The sequence below is a fragment of the Necator americanus genome, chromosome X (assembly GCF_031761385.1).
Source record: "Necator americanus strain Aroian chromosome X, whole genome shotgun sequence".
NCBI lineage: Eukaryota > Metazoa > Nematoda > Chromadorea > Rhabditida > Ancylostomatidae > Necator > Necator americanus.
The window spans coordinates 1,808,908-1,835,620 of NC_087376.1; the positions used below are offsets into that span (position 1 = coordinate 1,808,908).

At 34.4% G+C, this 26,713-nt stretch overlaps 1 protein-coding gene across 3 annotated transcripts; it reads left to right on the forward strand.

Annotated features, from left to right (window-relative positions):
• RB195_021231 (uncharacterized protein) lies at window positions 1-26,713 on the forward strand (the record flags this gene model as incomplete). Of its 3 annotated transcripts, XM_064207861.1 has the most annotated exons (27): window positions 2,690-2,755; window positions 2,821-2,922; window positions 3,008-3,111; window positions 3,195-3,360; window positions 4,044-4,174; window positions 4,251-4,342; window positions 5,353-5,553; window positions 5,618-5,750; window positions 5,828-5,929; window positions 6,025-6,118; window positions 6,592-6,692; window positions 17,909-18,091; window positions 20,059-20,146; window positions 20,212-20,319; window positions 20,546-20,632; window positions 21,448-21,559; window positions 21,803-21,955; window positions 22,293-22,362; window positions 23,984-24,087; window positions 24,153-24,279; window positions 24,420-24,583; window positions 25,083-25,204; window positions 25,261-25,413; window positions 25,914-25,993; window positions 26,054-26,210; window positions 26,301-26,397; window positions 26,550-26,713. In XM_064207861.1, 27 exons carry the CDS (start codon window positions 2,690-2,692, stop codon window positions 26,711-26,713), a joined length of 3,261 nt encoding a protein of 1,086 aa, XP_064063741.1. The 3 variants fall into 3 exon arrangements, with proteins under 3 accessions (XP_064063740.1, XP_064063741.1, XP_064063742.1); XM_064207860.1 differs by lacking the exons at window positions 2,690-2,755; window positions 2,821-2,922; window positions 3,008-3,111; ... (6 more) ...; window positions 6,025-6,118; window positions 6,592-6,692 and having other exon boundaries at window positions 17,922-18,091; XM_064207859.1 differs by lacking the exons at window positions 6,592-6,692; window positions 17,909-18,091; window positions 20,059-20,146; ... (12 more) ...; window positions 26,301-26,397; window positions 26,550-26,713 and adding an exon at window positions 1-86 and having other exon boundaries at window positions 2,674-2,755; window positions 6,025-6,196.

Here is a 26,713-nt window from a genome sequence, read left to right on the forward strand (position 1 = left end):
ATGCTCGTTGCAAATCCGGTAAAATCGTCCTTTAATGCTTCACGATCCAACTGGTTACGTCTCAAATTGGAGGGAATATCGTTGAGGTAGCAAATATCTCCTCAGTTAAAAACAAAGAGACTTGAAACATTCCGTCACGATTCATTTCCAACAAAACAAAAACATCTTTCAAGTGAAAGTTGTGAGTGAAACGTTAAAACATCGGCAGAAATCCTCATAACTATAATACTTACTGTTTTGGAAGTACTGGTATGATTTTCGTATTGGGGATTTTCGTATTGGATTAGGGTATTTTTCACTTACAAAAGAAATAATGACTTCAGGTTTATATACACTAGACTGAACTCATGCAAATATTCCGTAAATCAAATAAGTTGTATTTTGTTAGTAAAGAAAAACAGAAATTTTCACCTCTCCTGCCTTCAATAGATTGCTAAAAGAAGATCTGGATCCTGGAATCTGCGCTTTAACACCTTACTCTATCGTATCGTGCTCTTATGTGAGGTTTTCGATGTATCAGAATGGTTGAAATAATATTTTAATTGATTTACTTTTAAAAATAAATTTTCTAACAACAAATCTAAGAAAAAATATTTTACTCGAATGTATCTCTTTTTTTCTAGGAAAATGCCAATGAAACGAATGGATCCTTTGCCAAGAAAATTTCTTCTCTTTTCTTTTTTTTCTCTTTTTCTGGTCCATTCAGTGCGGAACAGCAAAGATCCATCAATTTCTTAGCGGTAGCTTATTGATTATCGGTGAGAGTTTCTTTTCGTTAAGGGAAATCTGAAAAAAAATTCATTATATTAATTAAAAGAGGAGCGAGTGTAGTGCAATCGGTAAAAGGTTCAGCTGCGACGGCACGATCACTCGGAGGTTCGAGTCCGCCCTTGTGCTCACCAAGCCTTTCATCCCTCCGGAGTCAATAAATTGGTTCCAGACTTGTCTGGGAGGATAAAAGCACTGACTTGACACATCGGCTAGCCACCGCAAGTCATTGTATAGGCCAGTCACACGTTCGTGAACCTCGGACGATTCTGAATTGAAGTGAACGTGGGGGCGCATCCCAAGTGGATTGATTGACTCCAGACACTTTTTCCTCCATGCTTTAATATGATTTTAGTAATTAAAATATTCAAATATGTTTTGTATTATTCCCTTGCTTGAAATCAGGGAAGTTTTCAAAAATATCAAATACAGAACCCGGAAGGAATTCGTGTATTCTAATGTTTTCAGTTCGATTTCCATTTCGATACGTAGGAAATATCATAATCACCAGTTTTTAACATAAGTTTTGGAAGTATTCGTCAAAATCTTCATAATTTGTTGTTTGAAAGCTTTCCAGTGGGCAGTTCCAGAAAATTTGTTTCTTGTACTAGAAAATGAGGGTTGGGAGCTGAATTGAAGTGAACGGATATCACGAAATTGAACGTGCTGGGATCTCTCCACGAATATATAAAGTTTGAGATGTACCTCATGAGTTTGAGAGTGTTCACGCTCAATTCCTTCTAATTATGGAGGAGAAAAGTCGTGGGAAATGGCGTTGTTCCACCGAACGTCCCTGCGATGCACCTAATGACGTGTCACGTTTGTGAACGCAGGCATACGCGCTGCGTCTGCTAGCGAGCGGGAGATTCAGCGTCTACAGCATCTCTGCATCCGTCAAGTTCGTATAGCATAGCTCTTTTCCGCTAACCAAACAATAGACATTATAATTTGGTCCCAAAGACGAAAGAGTCACGGTAAAACGAGTTTGCCAGGATTCATGTTATGCTTCTACACAGGTCAAGTTCGTCGTGCAATGTTTTTTCCACACTTTACACACCACACACTTTAATTGATACGCAAATGCAGACGGATTACGGGAGGATGGTATGTATATGATTTATCTTGTGAAAAACTAGTAATACTTATAAGACGAGCTACAGTAATTTCTTGGACACCCGACATACGCTAGTAATACTCATCTTACCTCTGGATGGGTCAGTCTCGTCGAACAGGCTGTAGTTCGGTAATCGGCATGGTACACATTTTAATTGACACTCAAAAGCAGGTGGACTACGGTAGGAAGAGGTCGCTGGGATTTATTCTCTGTATCATATTGCATCTAATTATAAGCAAGTCAAAATAACAAGATTACGATCGAGTGGGACCCTTACTGTGTTCGTTGAATAGACCCCACTCAGAAGCGCCCTTATTTCTCGAAGTAAATAATTAAGTCAATCGGGACCCTAAGGCTTACGTATTAGTCCTAAGGGATCTATGACATGTAAGCTAATGTTACTAAGAGAAAAAGGTAAGTTAGACCATATTTAGGACTACTCTTGTGAAGAACTACTGGATCTGCAATGTTCTCCTCACCTTGGAAAAACAAGTTCGGTTGAGCTTTTTAAATGTTTTGTTTACGTATCGGCAAGGACATGACAAACATGAAATGTCCCTGACGGAAGCGTGTTCCTCAGTAGACGCACAAATGTTCAGGGAAGGGGCGGGGGTTGTACGAGTTACCACGCTCTGCGTCTCGAATACGCGCGAATATTTAACTTTTAAAGTATTTCAAAATCATGTGATTTCATTTCGGATTCGTTACGTTTGGCCTGTTTTCGTACTGTATTACGTTCTCATCATTATTTTTCATCGATTGTTGGTAATCCATAAATTTTGATTTTTAAGGAATTTTCTGGAGAAAATGGAGTTGTTCGTGCAACGGAAGAAAAGAGTACAAGAAATCAACGAAAACACTCCGTTTGCTAGAGTATGTTGTAGCACTTTATTTACTGGAAAAGTTCTCCTTATTATGTCTTTTTTTACTTTGTTAAGGAGAAGAAGGCGAGGGAGGCTGTTCGTGCCGCTGTTCCCCTGGATTCGCTTGATCATGTGAAGTCATTCCTTAATATTGTACGAGAAAACGAAAATGTTATGGTGTGCACATTTTTAGTGTCTTTACTGTTTTTTTTTATTTGAAATGGTTGTTGTTTTTCTTTTATTTGATTCCGTTTGGTTCAAGGGAGAGATACAACAGTTGAGGTTCACCTCAAAATTCCCCCTTCACGAGTACAAACTTATCCAAGTGCCAAAAGATATGTTAAAAGACGTTGTCGGCGGACAAAAGTAAGATTTGCAAAACTAAATAAACATGTTTTTTTCCTCACACCATTTTATCAGCAAGAATTGTTTATTATATGATTGTTTAGATTAGTTTTCCGTGGTGATATCGAGGATTCTCCTGTGCTTTGTTCCGAAACAGCTACATTTTCTATAAAAGATGTGGAGACATCAAATTCGATGTTTTTGGCTCCAACTCTAAAAACGTCTTCGGAAGTTACTGATTCGGCAGAGAAGTTCATCACTAAATGTTCGGTGTGTTCCTTTTGTATTTAATTGTTTTCTTTTTTTAAATCGGTGAACAAGCTCATTTCGATCTCCTTCGTTATACCTCATTTACTGTGTTTTGCCAATTCTATCATTTTTCAATCATAGACAATCATTTGAGAAACATGAGAAGTAGTTGGGAGTTGATTGATCTCGGAGAGTTCACAGGTTGTGAGTTCACAGTGACTTTCCCTTTTGATCTGAGGATATTTCCATTGTTGGGAATGTTGTTTTTGACAGAGATGTTCCAAAAATCTATATTACGCTCTTCGTTGCTCTTTAATAATGTGAAATTTGATTTTTTTTTCCAAATCTACCTTTTGCCAAGTTTGTTTCTCTCTTGTCTGGATGTTGGACCTTTGCTTATACAGCAATTACTTTTTGCACTAAAAAGAACCACTTTTGATTCTCTACCCTTTTTCTGAGGTTGCTGCTGTTTTTTTTTCTAGTCGAAATCAATATTAGAATTTGCCAGATGTATCTGTGAATTGTTTTCATAACAAACAGTCATGAAAACAATTCACAGAACAGTTTTCAGTGAATTTTCGACTGAATTATTCATTCTTCAACAATTTATTTTGCATTTTGCCTCGAAAAATTCTCCCTTGATTCATCGTTTAGTTCCGATTCCGTATTTCATGTCCATTTCAAACTCATTCTCCTATTTTTAGATCAATTCCCTCTGTAATCATTACTTAGAACTAGAAAAGGTGTCTTGTGTAACTCCATTCCGGCTGCGTGAATTGTTGCATCGTAATGAACTTCGATGGAATTGGCCTTCGGAAGACTCAGAAACCGATACGTACGTTTCCTTCAATTTTATCTCCTATGAGTTCTTGTACAGTAGCATTGTTAGGTTTAATTAACTTATTTTCTAGATATACCCAGGAAGATTTGTTGGACCATGTCCAGATGAGCGAGCGAGAGATGTCTAACTTGATTAATGAAATGCCTGTTGTTGAACACAATGGTTAGTTCTTACGTCTACTTTTTATTTCTGAATTTTAATATGGTATTTTCTGATCAACTTGACTGATTTTTCCTTAATTTGAGTGGTTTTCGTGCAAAAAAAAGCACTCCAATTACTATTTGAGTACAAAAAACTCCGATGCAACTATATAGCAAAGCTAAAATGTGAATTTATTACCTACTTTCTGTGTTCTGAATTCTATCTTCGTTCTGTTTTCCAACGAAGGCTATTACTTTCTCTTAAAGGCATCACCCCACGAATCTGAGGTGGTACGGATTTCACGTGGAGTATTCGTATTCGGGATAGTAGATTATGGAGAGGGGGGTGATTCCGTCCATTTCTTCCCAATTACCGTAAAAAACGATGAAGATGCGGCACGTGCACAAGGCTGGCGCGCTCCAGTCGAACTCCTTGTAGAAAATAGTGCCCCAGAACGCCAGAAGCCGTATCTACCGGGCCGTTTTTTGCGGCAATTAGGAAGAAATGGACGGAATCACCCACCTCTCCATAATATATGATGCCGTATACGAATACTCCACCTGAAATCTGTACCTCAGATTCGTGGAGTGATGCCTTTAAGGTGATTTATTTCCTCAAATTATTAAATTGCTGACTTCTGTCTTTTCTGAACTGAACGGAAAACTTCTTGAGATTTGAGCTAAAAGGTGAATTTGAGGGGATTTCTTGTAATGTAGATACGTACAATATATTCATTTAATACAGACACGCAGCACTTTTTTTCACATATTTCTGTTAGTATGTATTTGCTCTACAGAATGCACAATATGCAGAGAACTGGAGAACCAAAACTAGTTTTTCTAGATTTTGAGTTGAATATTATCATTTAAGAAAATAGTTGTGACCCTAAGCAGATATTGAAGTGAAACATTGAATTTTACTTGTGTGCTCTGCTTTTTTGGAACGATTTTCCTACGTTTGGAAAAAATGTGATTTACATATGTATTCTTTTTTCTTGACAATTCATTCCCTTACTATTATCTTAATCCCAGGAAAGATACGCTGGCTATCATTGGATCTGCGAAGGAAATTCTTTACTCTACTCATTGACGCTTTTGACGATGATGAACATCCAACCGTCAACATAAGTAATCTTACTAGTAGTGCTCTTCGGTCTTTCCTTCCTGAAAACGTCACGAATCAGATTATCGATTGGTTCCTGAGCAATATGTGCAACAAATCGGATTCTGAAGGTACACAAATTACATTTGGCAGAGTTCCATTGATGGAAGAGTACCATTCCTTGCGTATATACAGCCTACACCGTGAATCCTGCACCATTTGTACACGAAGTTGCTTCTCACGTTCTACAGGGACCTTTCCGAAGGATTGAAATGAAAAACTTTGAAAAAACAATGGAAACTACATTGCCATGTGGAATTACGATGGAGTGGGTATTTTTTTTTATCTTTTGATCGATTCTTCACTAGAATTTTTTTTTCTAATTTGAAGTCTCGAATTTCACAGATCCGCTCACCTTTTGGGTATATCGGTTAGGTCTGAAGATGTACGAGATTCCTACATCTCCTACTTGAATCCTGAAGATTTACCGGAAGACACCAGGGAAAGGTTGGTGCATCAGTGTTTCGTTTCTTTTTTTCCAGTTTTTATATCGCTATTAGAAACGTTTCTGGACATTATTCTTTTAATTCGACAATATCCAGGTTGCGAGTGTTGTTCTCGTTGCAAAATACGTGGACAATTGACGAAATCTCCCCCTATTTGAAAGATATCTGTGCCGATTCAAGAGCTATGAGGGTGCTTTTGATCAATTTATGTTATTCGACAGATCTCCCATCTGGAGAGAAAGCTTTTTGTTCCTTGCGACCTGTATAAACCTCTTTATCCAGAAAATGTCTTCATTTTTGTGTTCCTACACTAGTAACATTCAAAAGGTGGCTTGTTAGTGTGAACATCTGAGCTTGTGTAATGTTACGTACGTGATTAATCACGGGATTTTGCGGTGTCTTCGTTGTACATTTCTATAGGTTTTGGATTTTTATGGTCTTTTTAAAATATACTTGCTTACTTGTAATATTTCTTCCAATGATATCGTATCATCTCATTGAAATGTTTCTTACAGAATCTGTTTCGTTAAAATAAAGATAGAAATGACATTCCTTCTCATTTGTATCATGGAATTATGAGATTTACTCGATACATTGGAAAATTCAGAAATGATATGGCAACTACAGTTTCATATCCTCTACTTACAGTTAACTATGATTCAGATTGATTGCAGATTATTATGTACTTCATATATATCAACTCAGGAATGGTTACGGGTACTGTTACTTCTATGTGATTTAACTGTGTCAAACTCTGGTCACAGGTATGAATTTCACCTTAATTTTTTTCATATTTTCAATTTTGTTCAGATTTGAAGTTTTTTGCGCTAAATTGAATAAAATTGAATTCTTTTGTCATCATCTCTACTTTGAAATCCTAGATTTATCCTGGAAGTTACTCGAAAGAAGTTAATATAGAGCAAAGTTAAGCCATCGATACATTTTGATCTCGTTCGATTAGTACAAAAAGTATTGGTCAGCGTTCACTGATTCCCCGTGAGCTATTAACGGATTATCCAATAGTTCTGGGGATTAATTAATGCTGCTGGGAGTATTTTTTTTTAATTTTATATAATTTCTGTATTTTTTCTGTATATTATCATCACTGTTCTAGTCGACGTCTGAATTTTTTGACATTTGAACTCGTTAAACCTCGATTTATTCAGTAAGATTGCGTACATGGTCGGAGTTTTTCTTCGTAAAACAGTAGTTCTTTAAAGCTTTTTTTATGTATTTATTCTTTGTGATACTTTTCAAAATACCATTTGTGTAGTTCACTAGATAATAAGTCAATTGAGGAACAGTGTACCACTGTTCTAGTTCTTTTTTTGTGGTGGTAGCGCCAGCCACTGTTCACTTCGCCATATTGAAATCCTTTCAATTGAGTAACTATATCAGAAACAGGTAGTATTTTTATGTACATCTTCCTTGAATCTCTTATCTATTCATTTCTTTTTACAACCACAATATTAAAATCAGGAAATGAAGTTGTCTCTTCGTTTTTTTTTTTGGACCATAACAGTTGAAAGATAATGCATGTTAGTACCATGTTAGTAGTAGTAGTTATGTTAGTGCATATGAAGAAGAATGTTGTCATACTGTATTCATAAACTGTAAACACAGTAGTTTCATTTCTATTTGACAAATAGACCGATCTTGCACAATTCACTGCACCATTTTTCACAATTCTTTGGTTTAGAAGTTTCAATTTGTCTTGTCCTAATGTAAATTCCATTTTTCTTGGATTTTGATGTGATTCTCCTGCTATTTTATTTATGGTAGCTTATCGGGAAAAGTCCAGTGCCGGAGCCTTTTCTGGGATTTTATTGTAAGAGGATTTATGGGTTAGTTCAGAAAAAGTAAGTTATTTCGCAATACCTCTTGGACGGTGGGAAATTGTTTCCGGAGCATGTTTTCGCTCATTTCATCCTTTTGACGTTTAGTACTATGTTTATTTATTTAAGGCCATATAGGGATGCCCTAAGAACTCACTTAAGAGTGCTCACCCTCGTTCGCTATTTTAGGACAATTATCCGGCTTCTTCGGATGCCAAGTGTCAGATTAATGTTGTAGTTGTTTTCTATTCCTATTCAGTAACAACGTATTGTTTTATTTTTTTTTTCGTTCACTTCAAAAAGAGCTAATTTTCACAATATCATGCTTATTTATCGTAGTCATGCGAATTGTTATTACAGTTTATTTCTGAATACGATTGTTACAAACAACGTTTTCTCCATCTCAGCAATTCTAGGGAATTACTGAGTTAATTAGGTTTCAATAAACTTTCACCCTATTGTGGATGTACCATATTCTAAACCATGAGCTATGTTCTTTTTTTTATTTCCGGAATAAGTGAGCATATGCATAAAAACAAACCATGCTTCCAAAAAAGCTGTTTTTTTTCTCTGTTGGTAGTAAAAGGCAGAACAAACATCACAGCTGAGCAAATCAATTTTCGTAAACATTAATCAATCTCGTAAACATAGAATTTCAACAGCATTAGACAGTACTAGCTATAAAACTCATTTGTGTTCACGAATACAGTACTAGATGAAGATGAAAGAACTTTTTTTTTCTATTTCAACTTACGCAAAGTGAATTTTTTTTTTGGGATTATCACTTTCGACTTCAGCGTCTTCGTATTTATTGCATTGTTTCTCATTTTTATCATTACTAGATAAGGAAAACCTGAACTGAACCGCATGGGCCAGGGTAAATACTCGCATTGTAACTATATCGATTGGACGATTGATTTTCGAAGATTTAGGAACTAGATCTCGCCTATTTCGATTCCTATGTCCAATTTCGTGTTCTATTTCCAATTCTACGAATTTAAAACGGGAAGAGGATTTTTACGAAAAAAAAAACTCATAGCTCTACTTCTCTTTTGTTCCCTTCTTTTTTTTTCTTGATATGTTTGGAGCAATTTTTCTTGAAATTTGTTTGCTAAATTTGATCGTACTCTGATAGACAAAAGAAAATTCTGGATCGTTTATAAATGTATATATCCTGAATTTTAATTGTCGTAGTATATGTGACCATAGAATTTCCTGGATGCATGTAGGGAAAAAGTTCTGAACCTTATCGGTATGCGTACGTCTATATATGATTCTTATATGTTATGGCGCAATCTATTCATTCTTACTGCAATGTTTACGCTACGAACAATTCCTGACCAGACCCAGGATCCTCTTTGCATATGAACATTGTTTGTTTTGTGTCATATTATTTTTACCACAACTGTTGCATGTATTGATGTTTAGCTATCTCTTGTAGAACTGTTCTATCACATTGCTCACTTTTTTCCCCCCTTATGATTTTCTTTTAGTGGTTTCAATCCTGAAAATTCGTGTTTTTCTGATCTTTTATGCTTTAAGTATTGGATTTTGTTTTGCTCTCGACGTATTTAGATTTTTCATTGGAAATATAAACATAATAATATAATAATATAATGTTAATAACATAAATATCTTATAGGTTTATTTATTTCTTTTTTTTTTTGCTAAAGTGACTAGGGTGCACCCGCAATAGTGAAAGAATGAAAGCACTGAGACTTCCAAAGAAAACTTCTTTGCAAAGTAAGTTAAAGGCATCACCCCACGAATCTGAGCTGGCGCGCTCCAGTCGAACTCCTTGTAGGAAATAGTGCGCCAGAACGTCTGAAGCCGTATCTTCCGGGCTGTTTTTTATGGCAATTAGGAAGAAATGGACGGAATCACCCCCCTCTCCATAGTCTACCATCCCGTATTCGAACACTCCACCTGAAATCCGTACCACCTCAGATTCGTGGAGTGATGCCTTTAATATATTATAAAGTAACGCGCATCTTTTTTTTTGTACGAAGAAAATTAAGTGACGATGATTTACCTCGTAAAGTAGATCCGCTTCTTTTTCATGGTCAGTGCGAAACATTTACGATTTGCATAAAATTAATCTCTTGCACTTCACGTCATTGCTTCACGTCACTTCACATAAATGAGCCTTAATGGATCCATGGATTGAATGGGTGCAAATTATATACGGTTTCTGAAGTATGTAATGGGCAATTAGGTTGAATTATATCTTATAAGACGCTTATTGTGTTTTCCCTTTCAAATATTTTTTTTGGCAAGAGTAATTTTTCGAATCAATAACCCATAACTAAGTTTTCATTTAGAAATATTAAGGAAGATTTTATGGCGGATATTATGGATTTATTTTTTGAATCAGCCGCAACTTTCGATTATCGACTAACAACTGGTTTCCGTCGTATTTTACAACATTTTATTACTTGTTCAACTCGGTGCTCTTTTTATTAAATGGCAATATGTAAAGTGACTAAATTTGGCAAACTGGCGACGTTTTTCAGATGAATGACTAGATGTTCATAGTTCAAATCATAATTTAATGACCTTTCCACTTTTCGGGATAAAAAAAATGTGCAGCAATTGAAGTCGAATTGAATTCACGTGAATATAAGATGGAAAACAGATGTTCATAAGAAAATGTTTTGTTTTTAAATAATTTTTCACATCAGTGACTAGGGAGTTCGTAGATCAATGCGAGTCATGGAAAAAAAAACTACAAATTTTTAAAGTTTTATTTCTGATCTTATTTACCTACTCATTTTTTTCCCTCGCTTATGTTTTATGGAAGTTCAACAGTAATTCCCAGAGCATTGTTGGAACAAGAAATCAGCGCCGGAATCATACGGCTGAAATTTGCTACGCATTTCCATCATTTCGACTACGCTAGCGCTACTTCCGATCCATCCATTAATCGAGACCATTCCTCGGATATCGGGATAACTTCCTCTTCCAGGATTGACAGCTTTGTCCGTGATTGGATAGGGGATTTGGAATCGTTTTTTTTTTTCAAAACTTTGTTTTCTGTCGTAAATATAAATGCTCATTTAGACTATACATAATCCTTAAGGATTCAATGACTCTTCCAAAAAGGAGATCCTGCTTTTTAAATTTGTGCATCAGAAGGAGTTTTGCAATTTTTTTTTGGAAAGCAGAACTGCAACTAATTCGCTTTGTAAAGTTTAAATGACTATTTTTATGGAAATAAAGGATGTTTTTGTCTTTGTGCTCCTTCTACGTCGTTAATAAATCCTGATGCTTACTGGGATTTCTTCAGGGATGGTTATAACAGTAACTAAGAAACGAAATGATGTTAGACTCATCATAGCCGATTTATTTTAGATGTTGAGTCTATTTAATCGAGTTGTTTTCTTTTTTTCTGGAAAATAGCAGTTTACAAGTGGTTACCATTGTTTCACTTTGATTTATAAAAAAAAAAACATACACAATGGAGAAGTTAAACTTTTCCGGCTCTGCTTTTTTGAGGAAATAGTGTAATTTTTGGTTTGGTCAGTGCCTTACCTGGTTGTTTTTTTTTTGCTGTAGATTTAACCGTTGGATCCCGGTTGTGGCAAGACAATCAAGGGAAAAACTGGGGGAAAAACTGTCTATTAGAATTCGCAAACCTTTGTAGTTATAGCCTTGTACAGGTGTCACTGATCAAGTTAGTTCTAGAATCCTTGCAATAATTCCAGGATAACTGTCATCTTACAAACGTGTGAATGTGAACGCTCAGTCTATGAAATTGTTGGTCGAACCGTTGATCCTTGTAATAAACTGTCCTGCTACCAGGCCAGTGAGCATAAGCTAAATTCATGGAAAAAATCAAAATTTGTTCCTCAGCTTAGCACTAAAGCGAGTAGTATGGATAAAAAATCCAAATAAATACTAAACGTAATGTGATGAGTACTAAATTACCTATGCTGGAATCGTATTCGAAACCGATCACTGGTTGTTCTATTCTTTTTTCTATCTTTTCAACATGTATTTACTGTATTTGTTTTGTATTTGTCCTTGCCAGATCTTTTTTAACACGCCAACGAGCGTAATAAATAAATAAATAAATAAATATTTAAGTGTAATGTGGTTGAAATACGGAGTATTCATTTAGAGTACCAGTAAGAATGTCATGTTATCATATCAAATTACTTGTTGCTACTTTAATTACTTTACTATTTTGGGATGTCATTTTTCTGGCGTGCTATGAATTTGAAGTGTTAACCTCTTTCAAGAAAAAGTAATTAATTGTATCTTTCGCAGAAATAATCAATGTACGAAAAGTACGCATTGACGTCATAATTAATGCGTATGCAGTCAGCCAGGGGCCTTACAAAGAAAACTGTCTATTTAAGGCAATATTATTCCTCATTTGAAATCACTTTCGCTATTTTACTCGAGAAAATAGGTGAGCAAAATCTTTAACTGATATGTACAGTGAGAAAAATTCTGCAGAAACAGTTAGGAGTAAGTTAGTGGGAGGGTCACCGATCGATTACAAAAGTGGACCATGCTATAATTGCAAAGTACCTGACTTCCATCATGGATTTGACCTCTGCCCTACGGCTATAAAGTGTCAACGGAGAAATCTTGGGCGCAAACCGAGTAAATGGTGACTCAAAGTTCCACCTAAATCTTGAGAAATCATCTCCTTCTCCTATCCAGACAACTTGATCCAAATATTCACCTTTGAATATTTATATCCTACATTTTCTAATATTTATATATCTTTATATCTTCGTATTTTCAGCTTTATTTGTTCATATGCTATATTTTTTATTTGTCACTTATTCTTACTTTTTTTAAAGCTGATACATAAGAGAGCGTGACCATTTTTCGTGTCTGGATGGAACCATGTTTAACTTATTGAGTAATTTTCAGTCCGAAAGGTTGAAATGCGAAAAAAAAAAAGTTTCTGGACTATCCGTACCATTTGATATAGAGTGCATTTTTCATGGATTTCCTTCCGAAAGATATCAATTAGCTTTGTCGATCATCATAATTGTATTAATCGGACATTATGTTATACAACTAAACCGCAGATGGCTCAATTCCTCTTCCATTGTTCGAGTTATGAATGCCATACATTATTGATTAGAAAGCATCTCTTTCGACTCATACGGAAACACAACCAACACCTAAGGAATCTCTTTATGTTCAACGATTCAAAGAAATTCTTCTTTTTCTAGGATTTTTCACTCCAACCACATAGTTATTTTGGATAATGTATATTTACATGAGTAATTTATTAAAATAGAGAATAATGTAGTTGGTGTTTTTAATTAACAAAAAAAAAATTCCTGATAGACTTTCATACGAGAAAAAAAAAGAGAAAACATATTCATATTCATTTTTATTCAGTCGTTTCATAAGTTAAAATTATAGTAATGCAGTTCTAAAATGTTATATACAGTTGTGATTCCAGTTACTGGTTGGAAGAAATGTTATTTTTTTCTAGAATTTATTTATGAACCACTATTTATCCAGAAATATTTATGGCTGTTTCTCATAGTGCTTATTTATTCCTACGTTAAATATTGCAAAATCTTTTGGTAGTTCTGGATTACCAAGACCAAAAATCAATTGCAATATGAGAAAAGAGCGTTCATAAGCCTGAGGGTGTTTATTTTTGTTTTAAATATGTTTCAAATAGGGTTTATAGATAAAAAGAGAGGAAACGAGGAAATATGGATTGAGGTTTCGGTCCATGGAAACAATTTTGTCGACTCTATTTAGAGGAGGTTGCAATTTTCCGCGTTTGCAAGATGCTATGCTATCCAGGCGCGCTCCTAGTTCCAGTCTTCGCCGTATCAGTTGTCCTTGCAACATTCGGCACCTAAGAACCTGTTTGATTTCTCCCAAAATACGGAAGTCTTCTTCGGATTTCTCAATGCCACACGTCTATGGTGTCGGGCATTAGTCGCTGGCCGACTTTCACCTGTGTCGATCCTTTTTTTTTCCTCATGTTAGCGTGTTCTGACCTCAATAGTGTTTCATAGATAGGATTATGTATGTGAGGTGATCCGATAGCGCACTATTTTTCGAGCCGAACTTTTGTATCGCAGCGAGAATTTAATTCATCGTTATCGTTCAACCGTGAAAAGGTTGCCATTCACATCGATGTCTTCGTCAATGTTTCCGAATACGGTAAGGTTCCGTCTGTGTTAGCACTTGTTCCAAGAACTTCTTCGATCGCTTTTCCTCTCCCCATCCTAGAAGGTACATTAGGGTTCTTGTTGGGGTACTGATGATCAAGGATTAAGGATTAGAATCACAACTCGACTACTCATTTGTAGAACATTATTTTTGAGCCGAAAATATACTCGACTTTTTTTTGTTGTTGACGAAATGCGCAAAGGTGATGTCATTTCTCAGAATATTTCTTTTTATTTTGTGACATTGACATTAAAAGGATTATTTTTTCCTGCATTTTTCATTTCTTTCTACCTGCTTATTCGAATATTGTGAAAAATTACCAGGTTATAGTATACATTTTGCTATGATTTCGTCTTCACTTCTTTTCCATGACTTTTTCCCCCAGTTTTTTTCATGACTTCTTTTGCAGGACCAGTTTCGTTCAAATCTCGTTTTCCGATTTCTTTTTTTTTCCAAATTTCCGAACAGTTTGTTGATTACACCGTCTCCTTATCTGTCTGGTTCTTCCTCTAATCTGAATTTCCTTTGATTTGAACTTTGCCTTCGTTTTTGTAGCTGTTCGATAATACAAAACGTCAGCAAAGCGGTCATTACCAACTCTGTCACTTAAACAAGAGTCCTCATTTCTTGTGAGAACAAATTTATCTCTCTATTAGAGGATTAGGAATGCAATTTTCTCTTAGGTTCCATCTTTTTTTCATTTATCTGGTTTTTTTTCAGTGTTCGATTTGCGACTATTTTTTAAATCCTTTTTTGAATATCAGAAGATTAGCTGATTTTCATCGGAAAATAGACTATTTTTAAGGATAAGATATGTGTCTTCTGATAGAAAAAAAAACGAATGAAACTTTATTCTCTCTGTTTTTTTTGACGGAGTTCTATATTCAATTTTTAATTTTGAAATATGTATGAAAGTGCGATTTGACATTATTAGTGACAATTTCTCGAAAGATATGGAATTTCTCACTAAGTTTATTACTTAGTTTTTAATAAATTATCATTTTCAATTAAATTTAATACCCAACTTTGGATGTGTGTTAGCACATCTGACTTAAAAAAAATATTAATTTGCGACTTTCCGAATACCTCTCCGGATTCAATTTTTCTTTGACGGCTATATTGTTGACATTGACGACGGCACATATTTTGCTTTGAAGGACAATATTTCTTGACGGAAGCGTCCACGGTTTTCTGGATGATGTGAAATACAGCGTACTCGCTATAGGAGTGTATCATTTGCTTGATATGCTACACTGTAGTGGTTGGGTTACTTTTGAGTTTTTGGGAAATTTATCCTGAACGATTGGATGGGTTTAATTTCATTATTTAGGATTTATTTCTGGATTTTTACGGTTTTTTTTTTGTACTGATGGAGTAGAACAGCATAGAATTAGGTAATAATGTAGTGGTTGTGCCTCTATGAGGTTTTCCTCTTCAGTAATGCTATCAATTGACCGAAGCTGGTCCACATAATAGTGTTATCAGTTGAATAGATCTTTTGTGTGTTCATGTACGAACAATAGAACGGTTCTGCTTGAAGTCTGAACGTGTTCCGCTGCCAATCGTCGTTCCAGGAAACTCGCTTTTGGCGTACTCGATCAAAACTTGCCGTACAATCTGTTACAGCGGTCTTGTTGAAAGAGATGTGAACGTTCGCGTACGTCTCGTTCGTACAGTCATATCCACACTTCCATTCCTTTCAGTTTCATTCATATTATCCTTGAATCCATTATCCTCCATTTATTTGCTCAGTACATTTAAAAAAAAGCTGAGCTTACAAAGCATGTTTTAATGTCTCACATATGTTTTTTTTTTCAATTTCTGGTTGCGTCCTACGCAAACAACGGTGCGTGTCGTTACGTCGTTGACGTCGCGTCGTCGTCACTGCTGTCGTTTTACGAACCGGATTGCGTATGCTTTGTATTGTTTTTTTTTTCTCATCGTTTCTTTTCAAAAAAAAAAAATACAATATTCGATTTCAATTGTGGGTGGTGTGCAGTTTTTTTTTCTCTCTCATGAAAACATGACCTCGGATTATTGAACAAACATTTAATGGCAATGTTGTAATAGCAGTTGTACTCTTATTTCTAGTACAGTACTCTCTATTCATGTCCATAAAATGTTTACATCTTCCTTATATTCCATATGATTCTAGAATTTTCAATATATTTCTTTTAATATTGTATTTGTATGATAATAGTGTTTTTCTTTGAGGAACTATAGAGATTTCCAGGACATCTTCATCTCTTCACAAAAGATTTTCGACGGTTCTTTAGTATATTTTATTTCCAAAATATTTTCTTCATATAAGGCCTGTTTCAACTTATAATTTTTTTTAGAAAATTTTTTTGTGATGCTAATGAAAAACCCCAGTTTTTTTTATTGTTCTTAAATTTCTATCAGCTCAGTTTACTTGATTTTTCACATGTTGAATAGTCCTGGATTTTGACGCGACTGTGTCCAGTATTGGAATGATGAACGTATCCAGTTTTCGACTCGAAAATTCTTTAATTTTGCTTTGCTGCCATTTTCTCAGGCAGTTTTCCAGTTTTAGCTTTATTTTCAAGAGAAAGTTGGTGTCCTTGGGGAATTCATGAACTCTAATTTTGCTTTTGTAATTTTTATTGAGAATATGACGATATTTGTAGTCATTAATTTTAATTTTGATAATTTCCAATAGAGGTATATTTGAGTGAAACACTCTAGAATATATCAAATGTGAATTTTTGATTATCTGGGACCGTCAATTTTAATAAAACAGAAACTTACTGCTATATATTACTTTCAAAAACAAATAAATAAATGAAAGATAAACAAAAGTTTTTAAAAAATATTAAAAAAATTCAACTTGTTTATTTTATTTCCACATATTTTATATATTATTTTATTTTTCTGTTGTGTTTCTATCATTCTCCACCAGATTTTTATGCTCATCGTTACGTGCGGAGATCGTTGAATAGTTGGATCGAATCGAATATCGAATAGTTGGGTGATCTACATTTCGGTGCATTCGAATACCAGTTTGGAAGTAGTGAAAAAATCCAGTAATTCCTTATCCTTAGTGCATAACATGATCTTGGATAAATTCTGAATATAGCGTAACTAGTATATTTTTCTCTTTTATTGAAATTATTTTATTGTGGGAATTTATTGGAAATTAATAGTTCAGATCATTCTATAGGTCGCGGTCACAAGGATATTTACTGAAGGCTTGAGCATATACATGAAGGAGTATTTTTTTTTCAAAAATTTTATATTCTATGGGCGCTAATTGTGTTTGAAAAAAAAAATTCTGTTTAAATTTGAAAAAATGCTGATACACTGTGTATTGTGTAGTTACAGAATTAATCTTATCATGTTTCCATGTGCGTACATACGACGGTAGATATGTGCGGTGCGTTATTTATTTGCTACATTGCATGATAACTGTGTAGTCTTCCGTACCAGTTGGTGTTTTATCGTTAAGACCGTCGATTAATCAAGCTACTATCTGCTAGATGTGCACAGTAAACGAGTACTGTTTATTGTAACTTTACAGAATTGACAACCTATCTCTGGTACTGTAACTGAAAAATTCCGTGTAATAATCGTGAACACCGTTTTTTTCGTTCTTTCTTTCTATTTTTTGCTGGTTACGGTAGTTTTTTTGTGCTGAAATTGATGGGCAGACGTGACCTAGAGTCATTCGTGTGCCTCCAGTTAGTTCGACGACATTTCGATTGAGTCGCGGCTCCTTCTTCTCTCCTTTTTTTTTGTTGTTGCGTTTCCTCGTAAGGTCATTCTAAGGCTGCCTGCTTTCTGATCCTCTCTCTCCCACAATCTTCCCACATTATTTGTTCACCTCGGGAAGTATCGCATTTAAAACCGACCACTTTCCATAGACATCACATCACTTCTTACTATAGTGTTTGTCTATCCGGAAACGAATGTCTGAAGTGTTGTAATGTGAACAGTAGACGTACCAGGATGATGAATTTTTCCAGACCATTCACACATATGCCGGATACACCATCGGATGCATTATGGCGAATTGCCGCATTTGCTGTCATCATGCTACTTTCCGGACGTGATCGATGGTGGATCGTGTTTGTGTTGTATTCGATCTATCGACTTACACGTACCGAAATGTTCAATCGTATTAGAAAGACGGCACGACGAGATTTGAAGTGAGTGCACAATATTTTGTTCATGTGATTTGTGTTAGTACATCATCGATTATTTTGTATTTCTATTCAGTAGTGGCTATCCATTGAGTTCTTTTCTGGATTGTTCATTTAGTGTACGCAATCTTTTACCATTCAATTCTGGATAGTAAATCTATTCTTCTGGACGATAATTTTGCACTAGATTCAAATTAAAATTTTCCCATTCGGTACTGTTCCCATAGTAGTTACGGGCGGCCCACTTCACAGCAACAGAATCGATCCCTTTATGATCTCAGTCATGATCTTTGAGTGATAGTGAGTGCGAATCGTCCTCACATCCTTACAGAACATTTTTAAGGATCCTTTTGATTGTTTGTTGATAGATATATGGTTAATTCTCACTATTCTCGTACTTTTGTCTTCCTCGTTTCATATCTGCTGCGTTTCCTCTTCTTTCTTCCCGTTTAATTTCCTGGAATGTATCGAAAGTGGAACTTTCACATAAAAATCTAGCAGCGATGCCTGCAAACGATTGTTTTTTTACGGTTTCTTGCCGGAAATTGCTAATTCTTGCTCATGAGTTTGGATTGAACGAATTTTTCAGGAGCAAAAAGAAACGAATGTAGAAGAGAGTAAAAATCTCAATAATGTTGAGAAAAATACTGTGTAATGCAAAGCTGTTGTCTTTAGAAGTGATTGGATTCTTCTATTTTCCTTGAAGGACTGATTAAATGAATTTTATTAAGTTTTTTTTTGAAAAAAGAAAATGTCGCCAAATTGTACTACGTCGATTGTAGCACTGACATTCTTTTGATTTATTAAATTTAATTAATATTGTGGCTGATCGTCCAGTAAATTTTCTTTTTACTTTACTAATGCATAAGTGATTACTTACTGCTCATAATGAAATGATTTTCTTTTCCTCAATTTCCTCAATTTGTTTCTTTTGATTGAACATAATTATATGTGCAACAGGAAATCGCATCATGTTTTTTTTTCGTTGTTTGTAAGGCAAATTGCACCATTAGCAGGGGAAATGACGTGATTGTAGCAGTGCAGAAATCTTGCATTTTAGCGAAAACTGTTTTTTTTTCTCGAAACGATTTCTCCCTTAATTGCAGACGAATCAAATTATCGAGATAAAATTGTCTTATTGCATGGTGTGCAGGATTCGATTAACTTTAAAACGGAAGTGTTTTAAAATTTAAAAAAAGCTTAGCTCATGTTGACAGCAGTTATGGATGGAAAAATAGAAAAAAAAATAAATTTAGTGAAGGGGATGGGACGAGTTCGATTTCCAAGACGCTATGGATACCAAGGATGATGCATTCCATTTTAGGCACACCGATAAAACTGTTTCATGAATTAGTAGCCGTTTTATTTTTTTAGCGTTCATTAGTGGCATAGATTTAATATTTTAGAAATTTTGTTCCATTGTATTTTCTAAAGTAATTTTCCTTAAAACATAGCATAGGAAGTGGAGTTTTGGCATAAGAATGAAAAAAAGACTTGAAAATTGGAGCTAAAACCCTCCGACCAATGAATTTTTGAGCAATTGTTCCTAAGTGTTTCTTTAAAACCAAATCTAGCATAATATTTAGTTCATGTGAAATATAGGCTGAGAAAATTTGCTCATTTTCTTTTCATAATAATACAAAAATTGTTGCTTTCTTAATTTATATTATTTCCACAGTTTTTTTTTTTGTTAATTCAGTATTGTTAACAGTAACTAATCATCAGTTAGCTCCCATATTCTTTTTTTTTTTGGAGGAAACTTTTGCAGGAATTTGTTCATTAGGGATCGTAGTAGAAAAATGATCTAAAAAATCTTAAATCTTTCTTAGATCTTAAATATCCCTGAATGACGCAAACTTCAGGAATTGTGTCTTGTGTTTTCTTTACATCTCTCAGATCTGTTTTCTATGTTTTATTTCCTGATTTCTCCTCAATTACCTTATTTTTTCTATACTTATTCAGACTCATTTCAGAGGACTTACTCTTCTAATTCGTGTAAAACTAGATTTTAAACGACGTTTGAATGCGAATCGTCCAATTCATGAAATATTCCTAGAACAGGTTAGTGTTCTTGAGAACTTAATAATATTAATAAGGTTTTTGACATGAATAGTACTTGTTTTTAGGTTCGGAAACATCCGCAAAAACTAGCTTGTGTAGAAGTGGAGACGGGCCGACGAGTCACTTATGACGAGCTGAATAGACTTATGAATAAGTATGCCAATTACTTCGATGTAAGTTAGAAATTTTCATAATTGTTCAGGATGTACATTACGGAGTAAATCTACTTTGTACTTTGGTCAATATTATTGACATAGCAAACGCATGACTTGCTAAGATAAGATAGGACGTGGACACGTAAGCACCGACCGCTCCATTCTATGGATTGAGTCGTAAATTAAATCATTACGGTAATGATGGATCTGTGAAACATAGTGAAAGTAAATTTTTCACTTTCAGAGTTTGGGATTCAAAAAAGGTGATGTGGTGGCACTTTTTATGGAAAATAGCATAGATTTCTTCGCTCTATGGTTAGGATTGTCAAAGGTATAAATGGACTTCCCTATGGTATTCAGTAGGAATTTTGGTGCAGCCATTTTTAATTTACAAAATTTGATATTTGAAATAATTTTAGTGATAATATGATGATGATAGTGATAATAATTTAAGTGATAGTAGATGATAATGAGAGGAACTTTTTTATATGTATTAATTGATTTGAAGGAGCATATATCTCTTAGTTATGACGATTATTTTGTTATGTATGTTCCGTTTAGTAAAATCTGAATACTACAGAATATTAAGGCGAACTGTTCAAAGGGAATTTGTTTATTTCTACTTATTTATTTATCTGTTTATTTACTTCTTTATGTTATTAGTTCCCCTTTTGCTAAAACCTACTAAACGACTCAAAATCCAAAAACTCAACCAAAAGAAAAAAATCATCGATAAATTCATTTATAGAACAGAGAGATAAAACCGGTAGATTTTTAAAAAAGAAATTGAAAGAAATGTTCAGGAAAATGAAATTTACGAATACTGATCACTTTTTTGTTCAATCAATGTCAATTTTGAAACTATTTGGTCTAGCACTGTTGACAAAATGATTTTTTTTGCTGTTAAAAAAGTAGAAGTTGACTTGATTTATTATAAGCTCTATTATATGCACCTTTTTTGTACTTCAGGCGTGTTGTATGATTTTTTTAAACAAAAAAAAAATTGATCACTCTGATACGTTTGATAAAATTTCGTTTGCCCTTTCATCCACATGTTTACATGTGAATGTCGAAACGGCTGCACCAAATCTCTACTTTCCGCACTCTTTCTTCTGGATTGTTCAATTATTCCGAGAAAATTTTCAGGTTGGCATTATATCGGCATTTATTAACTCAAATCTTAAACTTGAACCATTAGCTTATTCGATAACTTCGGGGAACTGTAAATGCGTTATAACGACACCAACACTCAAACCAAGTGAGGATTTTTTTTTTAAAAATGTTGTTATTGAGATTTTTTTCCTAGCGTAAACAATGAGATTAGGGTGATTTTACTTGATATTGATGCGAAAATTGCTTGTACTGTTCTGATTTTCTCGTGGATTTTTTTTTAAATATGAAAATATGAGTCTAGCAAATCTTATCAACTTTGATGAGAAATGGTTCCGGAAAAAAAAGATTTGCAAATTTGCAGGATCTTATTGTTTTGTCATATTTACAGCTCTTGATGAGGCGATTTCGAGAGGACTCCTTAGTATCGACAGTAACGAAATATTTGTGAACGAAGGAAATGTTGAGGGTGTTAGAAAATTGTCCGAAGAAATTAAATCTGTATCGGACAAGGAGCCAGTTAACCGGAATGTCAACTTTCAGGGTATGTTTTGTTTAATTTCGAGCTTTTCCATAAAAATTGTTGTGAGGATTATTGTAGTAAAATAATCTCGGTGTTATGATCATATACGAATGGAGTTCTTTCCTGAAGAAAGTATTGACGTTCATTTCTGAGGTTCCGGTTGATTTCGATATCTGGAAGAACATATGGAAGTAGCAGTTTTATGGAATAAGAATATTTGTACTTTTTTTTGACAAGTTCTCAAGAAGAATTTTGAAAATTTCTATTGGTTTTTTTTTGAGGATTTTTGAAGATAATGTGTTTTTTTTGTAGTGAACTTGTAAAACTAGGATTAACAGGATTACATTAAATTCTTCAGATGTTCTCTGCTATGTGTACACATCGGGCACAACCGGCAATCCGAAACCTGCCGTCATCAAGCATTTCCGGTTCGTTCCATAGTTCTAGTTCTTTATGAGCCGAGGTCGAATGACGAGCGCGCGAAGTGATACGAGTGAACGTAGAAAAATAGTGAGGCCTCTAGTTGACGCGATATTTCTACCCGATAAACGAAAATATTGTTCTATAAATAAATATACGAGTGGAGTTCTTTCCTGAAGAACGTGCTGACGTTCATTTCTGAGATTATTTCTGTGATAGAAATAAATATATGAGTGGAGTTTTTTTCCTGACGAACGTGCTGACAAAAATAAAAACTCTAAATAACTCTAAACTAACTCCAACTCTAAATATAAACTAATCGAAGTATTGATTACTCTATTTATTACATCACATTTATGCAATGATTAGAAACCACCTACAAAAATAAGAAAAATGAAGCACAGAAAATTTGAGAAATTAGAAAAAAAAACTAGGAGAAATTCCTTCTACCGACAAAAAAGGAAACTCACAGAAAAAGATTTTTTTTTTTTGAAAAATTCTAGACGGTAGGATCATCGCAGTGTTTTAGATACAGACACACTTTGAAAAGACACACGTGTCGATACAAACGTTAAAATTACTGAATTTTTATCAGCTTCAAAAAATGAGATTTTTTTTCGGCATCAAGCTCTTCTAGAAATTTTCGGAAACAAGAATTCCAGGAAAAGAATTTTCACCGATTTTTCCTTGTTTTTTGAAAAATGTTTTTGTTCTTTTTCCTTTTTTTTTTGAGGAATACCTTACTAAACTGGTGTGGGTGCGGTCGTAAGGGGTCCGTCGTAGCCGCACGGTCGATGGTTCGAAAGTGTCCTAGTGCCAACTAAGCCTTTCATCCCTCCAGGTTCGATAAACATGGTACCAGACTTGTCTGGGAGGGTAAAAACACTCACTTAATCATCTGTTGGCCCTCGTAAGTCATTGTATTGGCCAACACCCGTTCCAAAACCACAATGATTACGAATTCCAGTAAAACGTGTTGGCGCATCCCAAGTGGATTGATGACCCAGTGACATTATCCTGACTTTATACATAGCTTCTAATATTTTTTTCAAAAAATCGTTGTGATAGTTTGTATATTATTAATGTTTATGACGGCAAAATACGTCTACTCGCATGGACATGCTCTTCTTTAGCAGTGGCATAGTACCCTCATCCTCTTCATACTCCTCATTTTTTCGGCTTACTCAAAAATAAATTTTCTTTCTTCATTCTCATAAAGGAAAACGGAAATAGATTATTCCGTCAACGAAGTCTGTGCTCACAAAAAACCAACTGGAAATCCTACCGTATGGTACTGTTTATGTAGATGTGTCTTGCTTGTGGTTAAAGAGGTTTATCGGATGAGGACCACCTCTCGTGTACTAACCCGCTCCATAATACAATTAGTTTGTTTTCTAAGTTTCGCGAAAATGTAGTGAGGCTACGGATTAAATTGAAGTTTTATTTTTTCCGTTCAATAAGAACACTCTAAATGATTTCACGATTAAGATCCTAAGATTTCAATATCTGGACTTTATTACTGTAATTCATTCTTAAGTTTGGATTATCTTTTCTTTGAAAAAAGCTTCTGGCGAATAATTGAATTTTCTTCCTTTAATTTCTATTTGAAAACATATTATATTATTTCAGATATTACTTTATGGCTATGGGTGCTGGTAGATCATTTGAAATTACGGGTAACGACGTTATCTACATAACAATGCCAATGTATCATTCTGCCGCTGGGATTATGGGTTGGTTTAGAATCATAATTTCTGTTCTATAAGAAAATCCTATGATTATATGATGTTCATCACAGGAATTGGATCCATGATCGTCTTTGGGACATCAGCTGTAATCCGGAAGAAATTCTCAGCGAGTAATTTCTGGAAAGACTGCGTCAAATTCAACTGTACTGCAAGTCAATATATTGGAGAGATTTGTAGGTTAGTGCCTGGTAGAATTTTTATAGTTATGGTAACCAAGTTTTAGATTCCAGGAATTTGTTGTTGTTGATAGCTCTGAAAACTCATATTTGTATGCATTTTCTCCGAGTTTTTTTTTGATAAAATAATTTTTTTTCCAGATATCTTCTTGCACAGAAACCTTGTGAAGAAGAAAAGAAGCATAAAGTTCGTCTTATGTGGGGTAACGGGCTTCGTGCAGAGATTTGGAACGATTTTGTGTCTAGATTTGGGATTAAGAGGATTGGTGAACTATATGGTTCGACGGAAGGAAATTCTAATATAGGTTGGTTAGAATTTTTTTAAAAAATTGGACTTCAAACAGTTGGAATTTTTTCACACTACTAATGAATTTAGCGTGGTGATAAATATCTAAGTTGCTTTATACGTCACAACTGCTCGCATTCCCGGATGTTTAGGACATAGGATTCAAAAATTTCCAGCATCTTTTCTGGATTTATGATAATTTTATTTGTGAGAATTAATTACACTATTTCGATCACTTTTTTCTATATATATAGAGAGATTTTTTTGAATAATTTCTTATTTCTCTACTTTTATTTCTTTAGTTTAGTTTTGTTATTATTGATTTCGAGTTATATTGATATTCTATTTTTTTTACTAAAATGAGTGATCTTTTTTTGCTTTTTACTTGTTAAAAATGGGGAAATGTTGACAAATATAACTTTAATTCATATGCCGCAAGAACTCATAACATTTAATCCTTGTTCAAAAGATTGTTCACTACCGTTTCTTTAACTTTTTCCATGTTAACGATTTTTCAGTGAATCTTGATAACCACGTCGGTTCTTGCGGATTCTTCCCAATCTATCCATACATAGGAGCATTATATCCAATTCGTATAATTAAAGTTGATCAGGAAACTGGTGAACTCGTTCGGGATGCGGTAAGAATTCATATATTTCATGCCACTTCTTTGTAAAATCTAATTATAGTATTCAGAATGGCCTATGTATTCCGTGTCGTCCTGGAGAACTTGGTGAAATGGTTGGTGTGATCAGAAAAAAGGATCTTCTACTGAAATTTGAAGGTTACGTGAATAAAGGTGATACTCAAAAGAAGATCTATCGTGATGTGTTCCGACATGGTGATCAGGTGGGTGGATTGGAGAATTTTTTTTTTGTATTTCTGGAGTTGTCCAATTTCAATTAAGTTTTTGGTTGCGTAGCAGGTCATTTAGATTTACCTAACTGTGAAACTTCACCTTCTGAGCGCAATTGCTTTGTGGTTATTTTTTTTAAATTCAAATTTAAAATTAAAATTTGTTTCGTGGTTATTTTTCTAAAAATTAATTACAAATTTGATATTTTTGCACCTGCGCAGAAAAAAATGGGTGACCTTCAATTCTGTGAAAAATCTTGCGATTGTAATATTATGCGGTGAAATTGTTAAAAGTATTGGATGAGGAGTAATGAGTAACAAGTGAGGAAATTTAAATTACATTATATTTACATTACATACAATATATTACTTATATTTACATACAGTGCATTACATTTTGCATTTGATGAAGTTTTATTATGCAAAGCAAATTTATTAGTTTTTTTTTAAAATAAAACTTCTCTCTACGAAGTGTAGTATCACTTTTTTTTCAGGTCTTTGCAAGCGGTGATATTTTGTACTGGGATAAACTTGGCTATCTCTATTTCAAGGATCGTCGCGGTGATACTTTCAGGTTCTTTCTTGTGAATTCCAACATTAGTGTATTTCCCATTTTATTTGGTGATATTTGTAGATGGAAGGGTGAGAACGTATCCACCACTGAAGTGGAAGGAATTCTTCAACCAGTAATGAGTGTTGTGGATGCAACCGTGTACGGTGTGGAAGTAGGGAAAAACGAAGGTCGAGCTGGTATGGCAGCTGTTGTGTTGGCGGATGGGGTGAATGTTGAGGTGAGTTCGTAAACTGACTTGTCGTATGACATAAAAAAGTCACATATTAACTATGAATCACGTTTTCTAATCGCATCGCTTCGTTTTCAGGATTTCTTAGCAGAAATTGCTAAACGACTAATGGCAAATCTTGCAAATTATGCAATTCCAGTTTTTATTCGGCTTTGCAAGGAAGTTGACCGCACGGGTTTGTTGACTTATTCGGTTTGTTTGGTTTTGATGTATAAATAGAAAATATCAGATTAATTTCAATCTTATTTTTTTTCTCATCTTTTCCTGTATTTTTTAAATGGATCTTTTTTTGTTATTTTATTATTAATTGATTTATTTCTATTTTAGGGACGTTTAAACTCAAAAAGATCGATCTACAAAAGCAAGGATTCGATTTAAAATTGAGTAAAGGAGATCCAGTATATTATTGGAATTCTGCAATTAAAGGATATTCATTATTGGACGCACAAATGCAGAAAGATATTGAGAGTGGTGTGTATAATCGACTATAG